General features: G+C 47.5%; 2 protein-coding genes across 4 annotated transcripts; one reads left to right on the top strand and one right to left on the bottom strand.

Moving 5' to 3' along the window:
• Positions 1–212: 212 nt before the first annotated feature.
• On the bottom strand, positions 213–17,828 carry ccn4a (cellular communication network factor 4a). 2 transcript variants are annotated; one of them, XM_077548285.1, is made up of 6 exons: positions 17,673–17,828; positions 17,201–17,352; positions 2,195–2,477; positions 1,390–1,644; positions 1,111–1,304; positions 213–732 (listed from the first exon to the last, which is right to left on the bottom strand). In XM_077548285.1, exons 3-6 carry the CDS (start codon positions 2,451–2,453, stop codon positions 433–435), a joined length of 1,008 nt encoding a protein of 335 aa, XP_077404411.1. In that variant the 5' UTR covers positions 2,454–2,477; positions 17,201–17,352; positions 17,673–17,828; the 3' UTR covers positions 213–432. The 2 variants fall into 2 exon arrangements, with proteins under 2 accessions (XP_077404411.1, XP_077404409.1); XM_077548283.1 differs by lacking the exons at positions 17,201–17,352; positions 17,673–17,828 and adding an exon at positions 2,924–7,166.
• sla1a (Src like adaptor 1a) lies at positions 8,418–10,792 on the top strand. Of its 2 annotated transcripts, XM_077548287.1 has the most exons (7): positions 8,418–8,949; positions 9,122–9,218; positions 9,303–9,389; positions 9,458–9,561; positions 9,830–9,961; positions 10,033–10,153; positions 10,226–10,792. In XM_077548287.1, exons 1-7 carry the CDS (start codon positions 8,790–8,792, stop codon positions 10,422–10,424), a joined length of 900 nt encoding a protein of 299 aa, XP_077404413.1. In that variant the 5' UTR covers positions 8,418–8,789; the 3' UTR covers positions 10,425–10,792. The 2 variants fall into 2 exon arrangements, with proteins under 2 accessions (XP_077404413.1, XP_077404412.1); XM_077548286.1 differs by having other exon boundaries at positions 9,122–9,389.
• Positions 17,829–17,835: the final 7 nt, after the last annotated feature.

The following is a 17,835-nucleotide window of genomic DNA, read 5'->3' on the forward strand; positions in this document are numbered from 1 at the left end:
TGTTAAAGGCCCACAATTTGAGGGCAACAGAAAGCTTCACACCACAAGCGCACCCACCAACGGGTTCAAGGCCAAACACACGCACAGGGAATCCCCCCCCCCCAAAAAAAAGAGTATTTTGGTCTACTATATATTTGCTGTTGTTTTTTCAAGTCATATAAAGGTTTAAGAAATGAAAAATGACTAGAAAAACATTTCAGTTGAATACAATATCATTATAAATATGAAGTGTTTATTTTTGTCCTTGTTGGATTAGGGTCAAAAACAACAACTTGACATTTACATTGAAGTCTCTTTTTCGAAATTGCCTTGTGGAAACACATCGCTTCACTATTTACACATTTTTCCAATGGGGAAGAAAAGAAGAGTTACAAATCTCAAAAGGGCAAATATGAAGGAGAGTGAAATGTTGTGAAAAGGGGTGTGGCCTTATCAGTTCATGACCTCGGGGTAGCCGTAGTAGTTCTCCAGCTCGGCGAAGACGTCGTTGGGGTTCTTGCAGCTCAGGTTGCAGAAGCAGGCCTGCACCCACATCAGCTTCCACGAGAGCGTCGAGCCGTCCGGGCACACGAAGTCCACCTCCACCGTCTTGGACTTGTACGGGATGCAGCAGCGCTCGTCCGTGCACGCGCCGCAGTACTTGGGCCGGTACTGCCTGGTGCTGGTGCAGCCCGAGATGCTCATGTTGGACGCGCGCTCCTCGCGGTACACGTTCAAGCACTTCTTGCCCGCCTGAACGTCACCGGGGACAACAAGCGGCGGACTTCAAACTCATTGGAATAATAACAACAGCGCGGAGCAACATGAGGGTGAGGGAAAGGAAGGAAGGAAGGAAGGAAGGAAGAAAAGAAGGATGGACATGAAATGAGGGAAAAAAGGAAGAAAGGTTGTCAAAAAGGAAGGAAGTAAAGAAGGAAGGGTGAAAGGAATGGAAGGAAGAAAAAAGATGACATGAAATGAGGGATAAAAGGAAGGAAAAGAGAAAAGATGAAGGAAGCAACAATGGAAGGAAGAAAAAAGATAGTATGAAGAAGAAAAGAAGGAAGAAAGCAAGGAATGTGAAGAAGTACAGAAGGAAGCGCACGAGGTGGCACTGGAGCACATTTGCACCTTGATGTGCCGGGCCATGTCGACGTGGCACGGCCGCAGGTTGCACAGCCGCGACTCCTTAACCAGTTCGCAGCGCCGGTTGGCGTTGGAGACGCGCAGGGAGAGTCCGCGTCCGCAGGTTTTGGAGCAGGGACTCCACGAGGTGGTCTGGCTCACGCAGTTCTCGTGCCAGCCGCTCAGCCCAGCAGGGGGCGCTGACACACGCACACACGCCGGCGTTACTCTCCCGGCAACGGAGAAGCGGTCGCCACGCCGCCTCCTGTCCCCGAACCTTCTTACCGTCCACGGCGTGCCTGGGCGCCGTCTTGCGCCCCCTCCTGGTCTGGTCGCAGATCCACTCCTCGCAGCACTGTCCCGGCACCTTGACGCGGCGCGGGTTCTGGCACCAGACGCGCGGCGGCTGGGAGCGGGTGCAGAGCGGCACGCAGCCGATGGCGCCGTTGACGCACACGCATTGGTACTTGCAGCTCGGCTGGAAGCTCTGCCCGTTGCGGTAGATGACGCCGTCGTGCTCGCAGCCGGTGCCCACCATGTCTGACAGGTGGGCGGGGTGGGAGGTTGGTTTTTTTTGGGGGGGGGGGACACATATGGAAACATGACTTCTTGCACATCATCCAAGGTTATGGTCATCATAAGAAGTTGAATGGAGTCAACTGGTGTCTTCTTGCTCGTTGAAGACCAGCAAGCCAAAAGGCTTGTTCAGTTCTCAGTTTTGGGGGTGGACGACTCCAGTTTGGCGTCTGCCGTGGGTCCGAGAGGACCTCCGCTTTGAGGAAGTAAACCCTCCCTCGCGTGTCCAGGTTCAAAGCAGTCCGTTCATTCAATTCAGTTCCAGGAGTGAAGAACCCTTCCACAGACTTTGGCTTCAAGCACTCACCCGGCAGCGCCGTCCTCACCAAACCAAAAACAACAACAAGCCACAGTGGACCCGAGCCATAAACAGGAGGACTTCACAGCCAAAACTGAGAAGTGAAGAAGTCTTTTGGATTCAGTCTAATTGGCTCCATTCAACTTTTGCGGACGACCATGACCCGGATGACGGCGGGTCTACGCAGACCCGCGCGCGGCAGAGCTGGACACTTACATGCACACAAGCCCTTTTCGTACCTCGGCTTGTCCGAGCTGTAGTCGCAGTACAGCCCCTTGTGGTGGTCGCAGGTGTCCCTCTCGTTGCACACCCCGCCCACCTGCTGGGCGCACGCCCGGCAGCAGTCGCAGCCGTCCATCAGGAGGCTGACGCCCGGCGGGCAGGCGGGGGGCTCGGCGGGACACTCGCAAGGCCACCGGCAGTACCGCGTGATGTTGAAGGGCTCGGCCGACGGCGACGGGACCGCCGGCGGCATGGCAGTGGAATTCCGGGAGGAGGCCTGGCGGGCAGCAAGTCGCAAAAACGCGCATTTAGAAATCCACCGCTTTCCAAAGAAGACGGAAGTTGCTTTTTAAAGATAAAGTTCAATACAGAAGAGGATTAGGGTTAGTGAAGTGGGGGAAAAAAAGGCTTGGCAGGATTTTCACTTCATTCTCAGAATTCTGACTTTAAAGTGAAAATTCTGACGTTAATCACAGGATTCTGACTTTAAAGTCAGAATCCTGCCAACCATTTTTTTCTTCTCTTCACCGGCCCTAATCCTCTTCCGTACATCAGGGATGCAGTGACCCTGATGTCCACATGGTGTCGCCAAAGTGGACTTAATACTGAAAATGTGCACGGTGGAAATGAACTGGCAAAAAGTTACATGAAGCAAACAAATGCACTTTCATGGATCGAATGAGACGATTGCGGTGTGGGAAACTCTAGAATCCTGAACTGTACCTTTAGAATCCCGACCGCAGTTAGAATCCACAAGAGGAGCCAACTCATCCCTGGTGAGGAGCCTCACGTGCATCCACTCCAAAACGGCGCTTCAAGTGCTGCTCATGCAGAGTTCCGCGTGTGCGTGCCGCATTCTCCACCCAACCGTCACATCCCCACACAGAGCGAGCGAGCCAGCGAGCGCCGAGTGTTAAAAGTCCACCATGACGTCAACCAGCTTTGACATGCTGATTTTCTCCCGCTGCTCCACTTTCACTCTTCAGCTCCTCCTCCTCCTCCTAACAGACATCCCCAAACTCTCCTCCTCCTCCTCTCGGATTTCTTCTCCACATTCTGCTTCTCCACATTCTGCTTCTTCCATCTCAGACCGGTTTAGCGCCTTCTCACAGTCCTGAACTTCCTTGTGCCTTCACCTGCTCCTCCGACCCCCAATTATTCGGGGTCCCTTTCATCTTCATCCTCCTCCTCTTGAAGATCCAGTGGTTAGGGTTTGACGGGTAGACCTAAAGAACCTCTTGTTAAAACCCCTTCAGCAGGACCACATGTGCTCCTCTTTGATCTTTGCCACAGAGGAGGAGGTTGACTGGACAGGATTCACTTGATTTCAACGTTTGCCACCAAAATAACATACATGACGTTTCATCCTCTTCAATTATGCAAGCATGAACTGGTCTTTTGGCTCATCATCAGTCAGAATGTAATAAATATGAGAGTGTAACTTGATGGTGGTCCTGTCAAGATCAACCATTGAATAATCCTCAAAGACACCAAAAACTTGTGCATGGCAGCCGTTTGCTGCACACATGCGCAACATTAAACCATGATGTCATCCAGATCCAAGCCCAAGATCCTATTCCCGGCCGTCTCGTTCCGGTTTTTGTTTGGACCGACGTCACATCAAGCACCTCCTGGATGAAATCAGCACTGAAAACTAGCAACGACCGTCAGACACCAGGGCCCAACCGGGCAAGCTGCGTTTGTATTTTCAATTCGGAGAACAAACAAGGAGGCCAACACAACTGCTTCTGTGAGCTGCGCTAACAACCGCTAAATGCTGTCATCGGGTGTCAACAGACGCGGGACTCAAAAGTGAAAATCCTCTCATTAAAGCCCCCACATCTACTCGAAGAGATGGCCTCTAGTCAAGAGCGTGTTTGGGAAGAATTACAGTCGAGCTTCAAAGTCAATCGGCATCGCAAATACGCTTCAAAGTGCGCCACTTTGTCCAAAGACAGATGATGTCAAAAGGTATCAGCATGTGTTGGATGCGGCTTGACATGAAATGCAAAGCAATGATTCCATCCTGGCATGAATGTATTGAAGACTTTGACACTCGCAAGTCTGCCTAGCAACAAGTGGCTGCGCAAGAATGAAAACAGTCGCAGCTCGTTATGCTTATTATGAACCACTACTGATTTGAGCTGTTGTCATTTATAGAGAAACGATCATTTAAACAGAAAGTACAGTAGCTGTTGTTGATTTTTTTTTTCCCATACTGTCATTTTTGAGACTTGGAGGAAGGTTATAAGATCAAGCGAGGTCTCGGGATTCAAGCTGCCTTGCTTTTTGAACATATGGACGGAACGCTACGCTCATTTGAACCGCTTTATAGAGCTGCGGTCTCAAGCTCACAAACGGGCAAAAAAAAGAACAAATTCATCTGAAGCAGTTCTGGTAAGAGTCCGTGTAAGAATGCGCAAACTCGCCCAGAGTGGGTCAACGTGTCGGAGCATTTATTGGAATGCAACGTCCATTTTGTTGTGTGAGGAAGCACAACATTAGCCTCATATTGTTCATAATTACGCAAGCGTCTTTGAACTTATAAAATCCATAAAAACAATTTGTTTTTTTCTTGTTTTCCGAAAACATTCAAATATGTCCTCGCATCCCCCAAAAAATCGAATCTAAAGCATCCCGTTAAATCTGTGGCGTGCACACCACAAAAGATATGTGACGGCCGTTTGGTGGCGACTCGGTTGGCGGAAACAAACAAAAGCGTTTCTGTGCGTCCGTCTCGGCTGTAAATGGACAACAAAGGTTTGTTGGTCGCGTGTGCGCCGCCCGCGGTCGCAATGCGTTGCCTTGTTGAAGCCGGCTGACCTGCTGGCGACCGCAGCCGGCGGCCTCAGGGTTCACCACGGCTCGAGGAATCTTGAAACGACAACAAGTGTACAGCGGGACGGGCCCGTTTTGTAAGCGCATTTTGTGGACAAGATCGGAATGTCATAGTCTTCCGTGAGAGCAACATCAGGATGACACGTGAGCGATCGATTATGCGCTCAAGTGATGACATGATCTTGCCTCTGATCTTCCTGCTAAAGACGTTTGACCTGACAAGTAATAGCTCACATGCTCTGAACAAGGCGCACAATTTGTTCTTTGTTGATTTCAAATGCGATGATTGATGGCGCTTGTATCAACTCTTCCGATTGAGCATGACTGTGCAAGCGATTGCTTTTGTCTCGCAGGTGAATAAGGCCAATATGCGCAAATCCATACAAAGTTTGGGCTGAGAAAAGTAAGAGCTTACAACAACAGAAGAATATTTGGTTTTTCGTTGGGTTGCAATACGTCGAGCGATGGCGTTGCTATTAGCAGCGCTGAATTGGACGGAACAAACTCCAGCAGAAGGAAAATCTATTTTTAGTGTGAACTGATGTCTCTCGACATTTTTCAAATAGTTTATGATGCACATCAATGTTGGGAAGCGCGTGGAGGTCCCGCTTGCTTGATATTCTCCATCTGTTCCTAAATTCTGAAGTCGTAAACTGGATTTAGAGCACGGCACATCCTGGCGCGGCTAAAAACAACAACTTGACGTCGTCACAGTGGTTTACGCAACGTCAACTCACAGAAAAAGTCAAGCCAGCGCTAAAGGAGGCCACGAGAAAAACCTGTGAGCAATTATTGCTTTGGACTTTTCCCGGCGACGCCGGCTGATGAACACAAAGCCGAAGACATTGGAACCGAAGCGCCACTGATCCCGCAATGCCGGCTCATCTTTTCTAGGACATGATGACTTAAGAGGACAAAATATTGCAATATTGATTTTTGTTTTATCACAACGAGTCGCAACACTGTGAAGAACGGAGCTGATTGTCTTTCTTTTGAGTTCATAAAGCAACTGTTGGAAGGAGTTTTCATTTTGAAGTTTCATACAAACCACAATCAGTTTGAGATGTTTGTACTCAATATATCGCGATATGATGCTTGTCAAAAGATTGTATGGCGAGTTCCATTTCTGTTGTGGAAAGAAGCTTGAGTTTTTTTCTCTCTCAGAAAGACCTAGAAAAGGGCTCCAACATTCCGGAGATCGGCGACGAAATTTCAGGACGGAGCAGTCGGTAGGCACAGGACAGAACGTGTCGCGGGAAAACCTGACGAATCTTTGGCAGGACTGACCGGCGACCAATCCAGAGTGCAGTCCCCAAGTTAGCTTAGACTTAGACTTGACTTTATTGGCACAAATCCCAGCTCCAAATCCGTGATCCTGAACACTGGCTGTTTGCTTGGACGGATGACGGATTCGTTGCTGCTTGAATCGCAGACGCTGGCATCCAAAACCAACAAGTCCAACAAGTCCAGTTTTGTGAGTGAATCTTGCATGAATGAGCAGTTTTTTTGCCGAATCCTGATGTGACTCATACAATCCTATCATAGTGAAGCAGTTGCGCTTACATAAAGGGATGGTTTTGCCGAATACGGACGGACGATAAAGTCGAGTGATGTTGGCAAACAGTAGCACGCTTTGGAACGCTTCTCAGAGTAAAAAAAAAAAAAAGTCAAGATCCTTGTGGAAGTGTCAATGAGACAAAGCAGAGAATTTGACAAGTGGGAAAGAAGGCTTGGAGCTTTGCCTTCATTATGCAATCGCAGCTCTGCTTCACTTTGCCTGCAAATAAGTGCATCATCCGGGTTCGACAAACTGACGTGCTTCTGTTAAGGTCACTTGACTGCAAAAGCAAAATGACGCTTTGGATATATTTGAAAGGCGCTATCAGATGTGACTTTGCGAGGATGAAGGAGGGCGGGCGCCGTTTGCGCAGGTGCATGTTGAAAAGAGCTCCCTGCCGCGTGATGGCGGTCATAGATGATGACATGGCCATAAATGCTCAGCTCCCATCGGGACGTCTGAAGGCAGCGCACTCTCATTATCTCGTTTTGGGCTTGGCAGGGATGGCTGGCAAGGTCGCCCGCAGTGGCCCAGCCCAGCACGTAAAGACTCCCTTGAGGTGCTGGTGGTGTGTGTGGGGGGGGGGGGGGGGGGGGTACGAGCGCACAGGTGGCCCCTCACAAAAGACTTTCACTCTTTGCACAGAAAATGATCTGAAGGGATTCCAAGTTATTCAATACTGACTGCACCGGAGCTCTTCTGTCTTGGAATAACCCGAAAGTGACCCAACGAGCCCAATGCCATCACGCCACTTTGCACCGGATGACGGCGGTTCCGAAGACGTGATGTGATTCTGATGAGTGGGGCTTTCACAAGAACAGCAACCAAAGAAGGTTCTATGGGCTTTTCTGTCAGTGATTTTTGTACAGGAGAGAACGTTTCTGGTCTGGGGTGGAGGAAGTCCAAGTGAAACCAAGATCCTTTAAAAAAAAAATGTCACGTGAACTGCTGTTCAAAATAAAACAACAAAAGTCAAGTAAGAATAGTGACGATTCCTGATCTGGATAAGAATCCGTTGACATCGTCACCACATTTCTTTGACCAACTGAACTGCGGCACTCTGAGCTCTTTTTTCTGTTCAATAACAACTCTTCAGTTTTGCCTATTTGAGGTGAAATTCCAAACGGTGCGACTTCGGAGCCATTGGACTTCCTGTTCCTCCGCACTTCGCTGCTGCCAAAACAGCAACGAGGTTAACAAGTACAGCAACAACAAACACGTGGAGAGACGAGACATATCATCAGCATGCAAGAAAAAGCGCAGGCCGGCTCACTCTTGCGGTTTCCACTCAAGCCAGACTTGCTTCTTCTTTTAGATGCTATTCGCAGCCACGAGGCGCTAACCAGCGGTGGCGCTAACCAGCGGTGGCGCAGCATGTGGAATGTCTATCATTTAGGGAGAAATGAACCCTGGAAGAAAAAAAAGGCAACCGTGACGAGCATATGGGGACTTTGGCTTGTAAGGGAAAAAAAATAAATCCTTCCAGTGGGTAATTTTGTCCTTTTCGACGGAGGGTGTGGAAATGTCCTTGCAGCGTTCAGACATCCAAATGTGGTCGACGTCAGCCACGGACGGAAAGCATCTGCTGCCTTGATGAATCCCAGAAAACGGCTTACAAACCAGCAGATATCAAGCGGAAGCCACGAACAATCCATTCGAGGCTGCTCAGGGAAAGTCCTGGGCACTCGCCATTATGAGCTTCGTCATAACACCTGTCGGGTCAACTGCGGATCTACAAGACTTGCGGAACAGATTTGCCATCGCCAAGACCCGACAGACAGACCGAGAGGACCCCGGATTTAAAAGAGGTGTGAAAGAAGCCATCTCATCTGCTGAATGTGAAACTCCAAAGACACAAAACGGGAGGTTTGCACAATCACTTATCGTCGTAGTCCAGAATTCAATGCAGCAATCGTCACAAGAAGTGAATAAATGAAACGCACCCACGGGCAGGTGCGCTTCCTCATTTGCTGGCAGGAAACCGTCAGTCAGTCGCACTCGAACGAGTCATTGCTCTCCTAGACTGTGTCGACACGTCAACCAAAATGATCCATCATCGCTCTCAAGACACTTGATGCAAGTTTTTCGGGGGGTTTCCCTCAAATCCACAACTTGCAAAATGATTTTTTTGTTTTTTAACAACCGGAAGGTTGCACATTCAGGGCTCGGGGCTGAGCAAAATCACACAATCAAATGTCACTCCGCTTCCCCATTACTGCTCATGCTGTGTTAAGATCGCGGAGGAAGCTAAGACGGCAGACGCGTCGCGCCGACTTCAGGATGGGCAACGCGATGCGAGGCTCGAGCACCCGCAACAACCTTGACGGCGGAGATCACGGAAGTTCTGGGAAAGGTGAGCTCCTCTCCTCAAAAGCAAAGTTGACCGGAGAAATCTCGTTGCGTTGAAGGCAAAAGCAGAAAGTGGGACGTCTAACGAGGCATGGCAAAGACAAGCAGATGTTCGAATGCAGCACGTTTTGCGTTGTGTGGAGCGACTTGGATGAACATGACGGCGTACTTTGCAGGCTCCGAGGACACGGCGGTCGTGCTTGCCGACTACCCAAGCCCCGACGTCAGCGAGCCCATCTTCAGGATCGGACAGAAGCTCGGCATCGTCGCACAGTATGCAAACACCTTTGCAGTTTTACAAACATCAATCGAGGCCACTTGGGACTCGGATTCCCCTTTTGTTTGTGGGGTGCGCAGGCAGGCCTACTGGTGGAAAGTCCGCTCGCTCCAGACGGGAAAGGAGAACTACATCCCCGGGATGCATGTGGCCAAAGTGTACCATGGGTGAGTCCGGCTGAAAAAGGACACGGTCTGATGGGACTTGTGGAGCGAGTTGTTCTTTGCTCCCTCAGGTGGCTTTTGGAGGGCGTGACCAGGCAGAAGGCCGAGGAGCTTCTGCTTCTGCCTGGAAACAGGCTTGGCTCCTTCCTGGTGCGGGAGAGCTCCACGGAGCGAGGTGAGGAAGCTCCAAAGTGGAAATGTTCGGGGGGGGATCCTAGCTTTTGATATTTGCTGGCTTCAAACACGAGCGTCTTCGTCTTAGCTTTCATGACAAACACTTGATTGTCTGCAACCTTTCGTGACTCATGCAAATGTCTCCGGTGACGAAGCGTGAGATAAAACGCACAGCGCAGGACTTCTGCTTTTTTTTTTTTTGCACTGCCGCAACTTCCTGAAAAGAACTGGACTCTGAACTGAAAACTGAAATACACGTTTGTTTTGAGGCATGTACGTGCTGTCAGTCAGGCACAGCATGATACGGCACTATCGTATCCGCCGACTGGACAACGGCTGGTACTACATCTCCCCCGGCCTCACCTTCCGGTGCCTGGAAGACTTGATCAACCACTACTACGGTGAGGCCGTGTAGAAAAAACTGTCCGACGTGCGCAACGACGCTTGACGTGGATTTCTTCTTCCTTTCAAGACTTTGCGGACGGCCTGTGCTGTACGCTGACGTCGCCGCGTCAGTCCGACCCAACGGCGCCACCGACAGATGTTGCGCCGGTTGTTATGAGACGCCACGCTGACCGGACGAAGAAAGACGGGTAAAGCCAAAAGACGGCGACCGCGACGCGCAAACAAACCCTCGTTCATTATGTGAACTTCTTCCGAACCAGGACGCAGCTGAGCGGCACGAGCCACCGCGACGACAACATGCTAAGCTACGGCGTCAGGAACAGCATCGCCGCCTACTTGTCCTTCTCAGAGTGCGACGAAGCCCAAAGCGTGAGGCGGCGAAGCAGGCAGAAAAAGAGCAAATCCATTTATGTCATCCCTGAAAACGGTCTGGCAAACATTGGCGACGGCGACCTTTAAGACTTTTGGGAAAGGAAAGCAAAAGGACGAAAAGTGTCCGATTTGGCTGGAGACATTTCCGTTGGTTTCCACAATGGTTTTCTTTTTTTTCTTTTCTTTTTCTTCACGGTACCCAAGACGATCTGAAATGTCCTTGATTCAGATTTCCTCACAAACATCCGGCCTGGCTTTTGATTATTTGCTGAATTTCTCCTGCGTCATTGAACCATCCACAGCCTCGTTAATATCACTCGATAGCTGCCGTTCCCGATGAGACGATTAAGTCTGCATAATGTAAGCACTTTGTAATTGGAACAAAAGCAAACATGTCTGCACTTGACAAGCACCAAGCAAGCGTGTAAATAAAGACGTCAGCTTTGTGCCGATGAGCGGCGGCGGCCTGCTGAATTACGATCAAGTTGGTCTGGGAACGTAAACACCAGCGTGGGCGAGCCCGTCGGCCAGTCGGGGGGGGGAGTTGAGACGGCTCTTCTTCAGTTATTCTTCCGGACTTTCACTTGGGGATGCGAAACTCGCAGGATTGAAAAAAAAACAAAAAAACTTTCTAGCAAAAAAACTGGAGACGCTTGAGGGAGGGCTGGCTGACTCCAAAGTAAAGTCATCAATCCAGCCAAGATGTGATGAATGTTTCCCAGATGTATTAAGCAATTTGTGAATGATGGGACGCTGTCATTCAAAGACCAGTTTCCCAGTTTGTCGTTCCGTGCGAACGGAACTGACACAGAAGAGAGCGTTGAAGTCAAGCGGAGGATTTCCTCGCTTCTGAGGTGGGATTCAGAGAGAAGGCAGAGTTGGGGGACGGGATCAGCTGAGATCAGCTGGGAAAGAAAACAGCAGACGTTTGGCGTTGATGGACAGTCACGGCAACGTTCTGCTTCGTTGGTTCGCGGGCTGAAAAAGATTCCGGAAACTGCGATATTTGTCAACGCTAGCAAAACTGGGAGAGGAAATCCTGCATCTGCGTCTCGATCCGAATCGGCTGAAAAGTTAACGGCTTCTTGCATGTGGCCTTTGACGCGTTTACAAGCTTGCATTAAAGTGCGAGTGCAGACGAGTCAGCGTTTTGTTTATGTCAGAAACGCAGCATCGAATAATGTCTGCTCTCGTAAAATCAGCATTGCGTGTGCGTGTGCGCGACGTGTCAGCAGAACGCCTCCTCATCTCCTGTCGGCGCTTTTCCGTCATTTCAGGGCGCAATCTTCTCAAGAATGTGCGGACAAAATATTGGAAAGTGGTCACAGTCCACTGCACGGATTGTTATTTAGTGGACATTTTCACATAACAGTTGGAAGTTGAAGAAACTTCAAAGCAATTTGAAAAAAGAACACAAGATGAACGCCATAACGTTATTGTCAGCCATTTTGCCACGACTCCACACCGCATTGAGTATTTTTAGCGGCGCTATATGATGTATAGAGGACGACTTGGGAGGCCGCACCACAATGAAAACAAATGCAATCGTCTTCCTCGAAAAGACTTTTGGCTGGTTGGGGACACTCTGATTTGTTGAAAGTGGTTCAACGTGCGGCCAAAACCAAGAAAAGCCTTCGTCCTGCACGCGTTGCTCACGACATGGACGGACGACTGGCTAAAAAACGGGCCAGCGCGTCACCACATGCAGAGAAAGATGTTGCGATGGGGACAAGACGCCAAAAAAAGAAAAGTTTGCCGTCTGTGAAAGTTGTACTGCCACCTACAGGACACGACCGTACGTTTGGAGTTTTTGGGGCCTTGGCGGAGGTCTGCACACCAACTCAACAACTACGTTAAGAGGCCTGTAATATCGGTTGAAATGTTGGAAACATTTTTGGACTTTGATTCCTTTTTTGCTTGCTAGAAACCCTGTAAGGCATACTTGACTCATTGAGCCTTTTTCAGCAGTAAAAAGTTCACATTTTGTCCAAAATGAATTTGATGACTTGATTATTTTTCATGTACAATGAATAAAACGAATGTTTCCACTTGTTGTGGATTAAAGATGACGTCACCTGTAACGAGCAATCATGGCTCACCTGTTTTCTGGCTTTGGTCAGCAAACTGAGCCGTGATTGGTCGTTAGCGACTTCCTCAGCGCAGGTGACGTCATCTTTAATCGACAACTAGTGGAACATTTTCGATTTTAAGGTATAAAAAGAAAAAAAAGGAAGTAACCAAATTCATTCTGGACAAAATATAAAAATGTTACTTCTGAAAATGGCCTTAATAAAATACATTCTATAAAAAATATGTTTTTGTTTTTTACATATCTTAAGTTATTTTTAACCTCAATCACTTTTAATGGTGTATTCATCACATGAAATAATTGGCAAATTGATTTGTTTGAGATATTTAAAAAGAAACAAACAACTTAACATATAAACATGAAATAATGACCACCAAATGAAAACGCAAGGATACACTGAATATATCTAATTGAGGAGCTTTTTCCTAGCTAATTTCCATCTGCTCATGTTAGGCCAAAAATGAGGCCCTCCGCCCGTAGCTAAGACGACGTCTGGCGAGCGCCACAGCGGTCAGCAAGAGCACGTCAGGAAAGAGAGAAAGTGGAGCTGAGAAGCGGAAATGAAAAGCCAGCAATTGTGTCACGACCCGCTCGGTCTAATCTCCGCATCCTCCCCGGCCAGCAGCTGTCCAAACGTCTGACTTCACCACCAGGATGGGAGGACGGCCGCAATGCTACAAATCAATCGTTCATGACTTTCCACTTTCTCCTCCGATCTCCTGCTGCTGATATTTCTCAAAATCACATGCAAATGAAAAGATACAGCATGAGAAGCAAATCGAATTTGTCATCACTTGCAATTTGTGCTTACGAGCTACTTTTGGTCTTTGGTTAAGTTGGAAAGTTGGAGCTTTTCACATTTTCCCTTGTATTCCTTTATCTTAATAAAACGCTCTTACTGATGATATATAACGCCTGGATTTTTGATAACCCCAACGACGACATTCATCCAATTGGACCATCAACCCTAATAGAGCCCTTTCGCAGCACCTTTGCATGCGCTTCCTCACGAGGCGAGATGCAAGCTGATGAAGGTCTGGTGGCGCTCGGGGGGGGAACGAACGCAGGTCATATTTGGAAAGAAAACAAGCATTTTGCATGTGGAAAGTGAAAAAAGGGAGGAAGGCGAGCTCGAGCTGTTCCGGGAAGACGTTCGGGAGAATATTTGGATCAAATTGAAACGCCTTTGACGCCAGCTGAGTTGTCGCCCGGAACAGCCGGACCGCTCCATGCTTCGTCTTGGACTTGCAATTTGACGTGTGAATGTTAACGAGGCTGGCTGCTGACCTCATGTTTATTCATGTCGGCCTTGTAAAAAAAACTGTCGTTAAACATGATTACGAAAAACCTGGCAAAGGAGAAGCAGTTGCGGTGATTAAGGCCAAATTAAAGCTCGGGTCTGGTTTAGACGTGCCGCCTGAAACCTCTTAAATAGCTGGCGGGGGCGGGGGGTCGTCACATGCACACGCTAACTCTGCATCCTCCCTGGCTGAGTGCGCCTTCTTTCCACTGCTGTTGGCGTCTCAACTCAACTGGCTGAAGTTTGTCGGGGAAGCGACACACGTAGACAAATTAGCCGCCGGGGCCGACGTCTTAACGGCTCGAGTTACGGTGAAAAGATGAACAAGGTGGATGATTTGAAGACGGGAAGTAGCCCCGAGATTGATCGCGACCGCCGTTTTCACCCAAAAAGAAAGAAAAAAAATGACTTCTCATATGCTTGATGTCCTCGTTAAGAACTGGAAAATGTTCCGTGTCTTATGAAATCTAACCAGAAGCAGCTGCTAGCCGTTAGCCACCCGCAACCAACGCTAACAAAAGGTTTGAATGCTAATCGAAATGACTCTATGCTAACTAGCAACATCCATGCTAACAAAGGGATGTGAGTTCTAAGCACGCTAAGAAAAATAACCTCCAACTGACAAGTCGTATCCGTGGCAACAAACAGCTGTAATGTTAGCGCCTAGCTAAAGGTAGCGGCAGGAGACGGCCAACTTCATCTTATAGTCTTGGCAAGTCATTAGTCACGAGTTTTGACGTGTTTCTGGCTTTCTCAGCAACAACCCTGAGGGTCTGCACTTCGTCCAAGAAGTCAAGAAATGTCAAGTCAAAAAATGTCTCATCATAAAGACAATTTATGGCCGAGTCTGTCATGGCCAGAGGGAAAGTTGACTTTGGCCACGAAACGCGCGTCCCAATGATTGATTAGCCAACATTTCATGCAAAGAACGCTAAAAATACTGAAAGATTCAACCCCAAGATAAAGCACCTTTGCTATGTGAACTCCTTTCAAAAGGGCAACAATGTGATGGATGAGCTAAGTGTCGCTATGGCAACCGCGCAGAAAACACCAACGCACTTTTGACAACTCCCAAAAGTCGGTGCGGCGCTAACAAAACACTACATTTGTATTATTTTAGCAACGGAATACACGACAAGATTTGATAGCAATGGATTTAGCATTCCCACGCAATTTCTGGAGAAATTGCGTGGGAATGCTAAATGCTAATAGCTGAATGCTAAGATTTGAATGCATGCAGAATGCTAATGAAGTCAATTGAGAGAGAAATGATCAAATCATCCACTTTAGCAACTGTGCCACTGAGCAGAATCAGACACTTGGTCATGATGAGAAGTTGGAAAAGTTCAATGTCTTCCCAATTGAAAATGAACGGGGACAAGTTGATATTTAACCTTAAATGGTGTGAATACAGTAAGACATGTGGAATCAGACGATATGTACCCCAGGAGTCGCGAATTTTTGAAGCAAGTTGAAGTTTGAACCGTGTAAATCGGAAGTATCATATGTGGGCGTCGTTACACGGCAAAAAAAGGCGTGGAGAATAAAAATCACAATAACATTTGTGGGAATGCAGAAAAACCTCAAAGATCAGATTTGGACAATTTGAAGACGATTTTTCCATAACTTATCAATATTGTTTCCAGCTAGCCAAGATGGCCTTCTACTTGGGGCTCGTAGCGCCACCTGCTGCTTTGGCAAGGTTTGTAAACATGTGCAGTATTTCATGTGGACTACGACCGTTTCGGAACCACAAAGAACAAAAAGATTGACTCCATACACACACATTTGCTTGTGTTGTTGCGTTTTGCGGATTTGTTTTCCTCTTCTGGCTTCTAATTGGCTACAATGTCCTTACAATTCGGCCTCATAGAACTTTAATGGGCTATGACTTGCTAAGACTCATCCTGGTTCTTCAGCTTTTCCTTGTCTGGCTCTCAAAACTTCTGGACCAGGTCCATGTGGAAGGAGGGAGCTTCTGTTCGTGCCAAAGAAGAAGCCAAGTGTGGCGGTAGTAGCTGACGTGGAGCTCTGTGTGCGTGCGCGCGCGTGGGTGCGTGAGCGTGCTGCAGCTGCAGACGCTCCAGCGACGCCGGCCCGCCGGTGAACCCCTCGGGAAGGCGCGTTCCAACAATAAGTGGTGAAATGCAGGGAATGTACACAGACTGACGGATGCAAATAGACAGCCGAGCGCTGATAAACACTTGAGAATCCTAAACGGCAATAACAGGAAGGCTGCGGAGCACGTCGGCGTTTCTCCAGGAACAGCTGACGCTAATCTGGGCTCATTATTGGACTACCAGGAACTTTTTACAAGTCCAAAATGGTGAGATTAGGTTTGAAAAAAAGCAACGCGTATTTTCACAGTGACGAGCTCTCGTGCCTTTAAAGGTATTTGGCTTTTGGGGCAAGTGTGGCGGTGACCCGCAAGCTCCAGTAGATGGCGCCGAGGTGAAAAGATCTGTATTCTTTTTAAGCAGTGGTTTCGTGTTAAATGAGTATCATAATGATACAGTGATATGTTTGTGTCAAAGTCTTCCGAATGACAATTAGCAGCCGAAACATGGAACCATTAGTTGGGAAAATCGGATACATTTTGTTGGTTCGTACGCTTGCTAGCAAGGTAGCTAAAATTTGATGTTGCCACGTTTTGTTCATTTAAAAACTTAAACTGCAAAATCTCTTGTTGTTGTATATATTCACATTTCACTAAATGTATTATTATTAGCAACATCTTTTACTTGGGCTCAAATGGCTTTGAGGGAAAATCCTGCCACAAATTCTGTTGTTTGCTGTGCTAACTTGCCAGCAAAAATGTGATTACATTTGTCAACCTTTATGAGTCTTGATAAAAAGTTAAATTAAAAGAAAAAAACCTGCAAGCAGAAGTAATCATATTCCTGGTAGCCTAGCTAAGTGTTTGTTGTGCCACCATTTTGATTTCCTACCCAAACACCACTGACCATATGCTTTTTGTATTCCAAGGCTGATGCAAGATTCTCCCTTTTCGTCGACTATTTTCACCCAATAGCAAAACTTTCCGACTGAACGCAGACAGTAAGATACACGGAAAACTCATTTGGCCCTCGCGTGCTCTTTCATTGTCTTCATTGTCTTAATTGTGGCAAGGAAAGACGACAACTTCATTATTACACAACTGGTCTTGTGCCTAACGCCACACCTGACAGTTATGAGTGGGATGTGATTGATATTATTTTGAGATAGAGCTGGAAAAGGTCGCTCACAAACACTTGTTTTTTTTTCCTGTTCAGCCATCCAGTTTTAGGAATTTCAGTGGCTAGACAGACACCATTTTGGTTGTACTAGTGTGACATCTAGTGGACAAAGTGAAAAACTGTCCAAAAGAGGGGCGACACAGTAAACCCTTTTGCACTTTATGAGGTCTGTATTTCAGTGACTTACTGATGAAATGTTGTGTCTATGAGTCGTTAGCGTCTTCTGAACGACACTTACTTGATTGGCTTGGCGAAGTGAAACCCTGGCAGCAAAGTGCGGTCAACTGCTGGTCAGTCTCGTGAAGGCCTTCAAGGTGGAGCTTTCCAATGTCCCCCAAATATGTGGATGACTGCTGAGCTGATTCACCACCGCCTGAGACAGATCCGCCGCTAAAACAAGCCAAAGAAATCTGTCAAATAATCATAACAATAATGTCGAATCATTTGTGTTACTGTAACAAGAATTCTTCAATTATTTTGGGATTGCTTTGAAATACTGAGAAGAAATATGTCAACAGTTTGGTGCAATAGTCAATATTAGTACGTTTGTTTGAGTTGATATTCTTGTGACACCAAAAGGGAATCGATACTGAACTATTACACAAACACACAAAGCTAGCAAAAACAACAAAAGTGACAGTAACAACGAATATGGCGTCCACTTTTCCCGCCTTGGATTCAAACGATATCTTGAAAATAGAAATACTGACTTTGCTTATCTGTTCATAGGAATGTCCGCGGCGAAGGCTTGACGGGTTCTAACATCGTTTAGTTGTCTTTCACATTCCTTAAACGTGTTTAAATTTTACTCTATCATTGTTAGTACGTTCGTACGTGTTGCTTGCATTTTGCTTTCACGCGGAACTGACAAAC

Source organism: Vanacampus margaritifer, chromosome 17 (assembly GCF_051991255.1).
Source record: "Vanacampus margaritifer isolate UIUO_Vmar chromosome 17, RoL_Vmar_1.0, whole genome shotgun sequence".
Lineage (NCBI taxonomy): Eukaryota > Metazoa > Chordata > Actinopteri > Syngnathiformes > Syngnathidae > Vanacampus > Vanacampus margaritifer.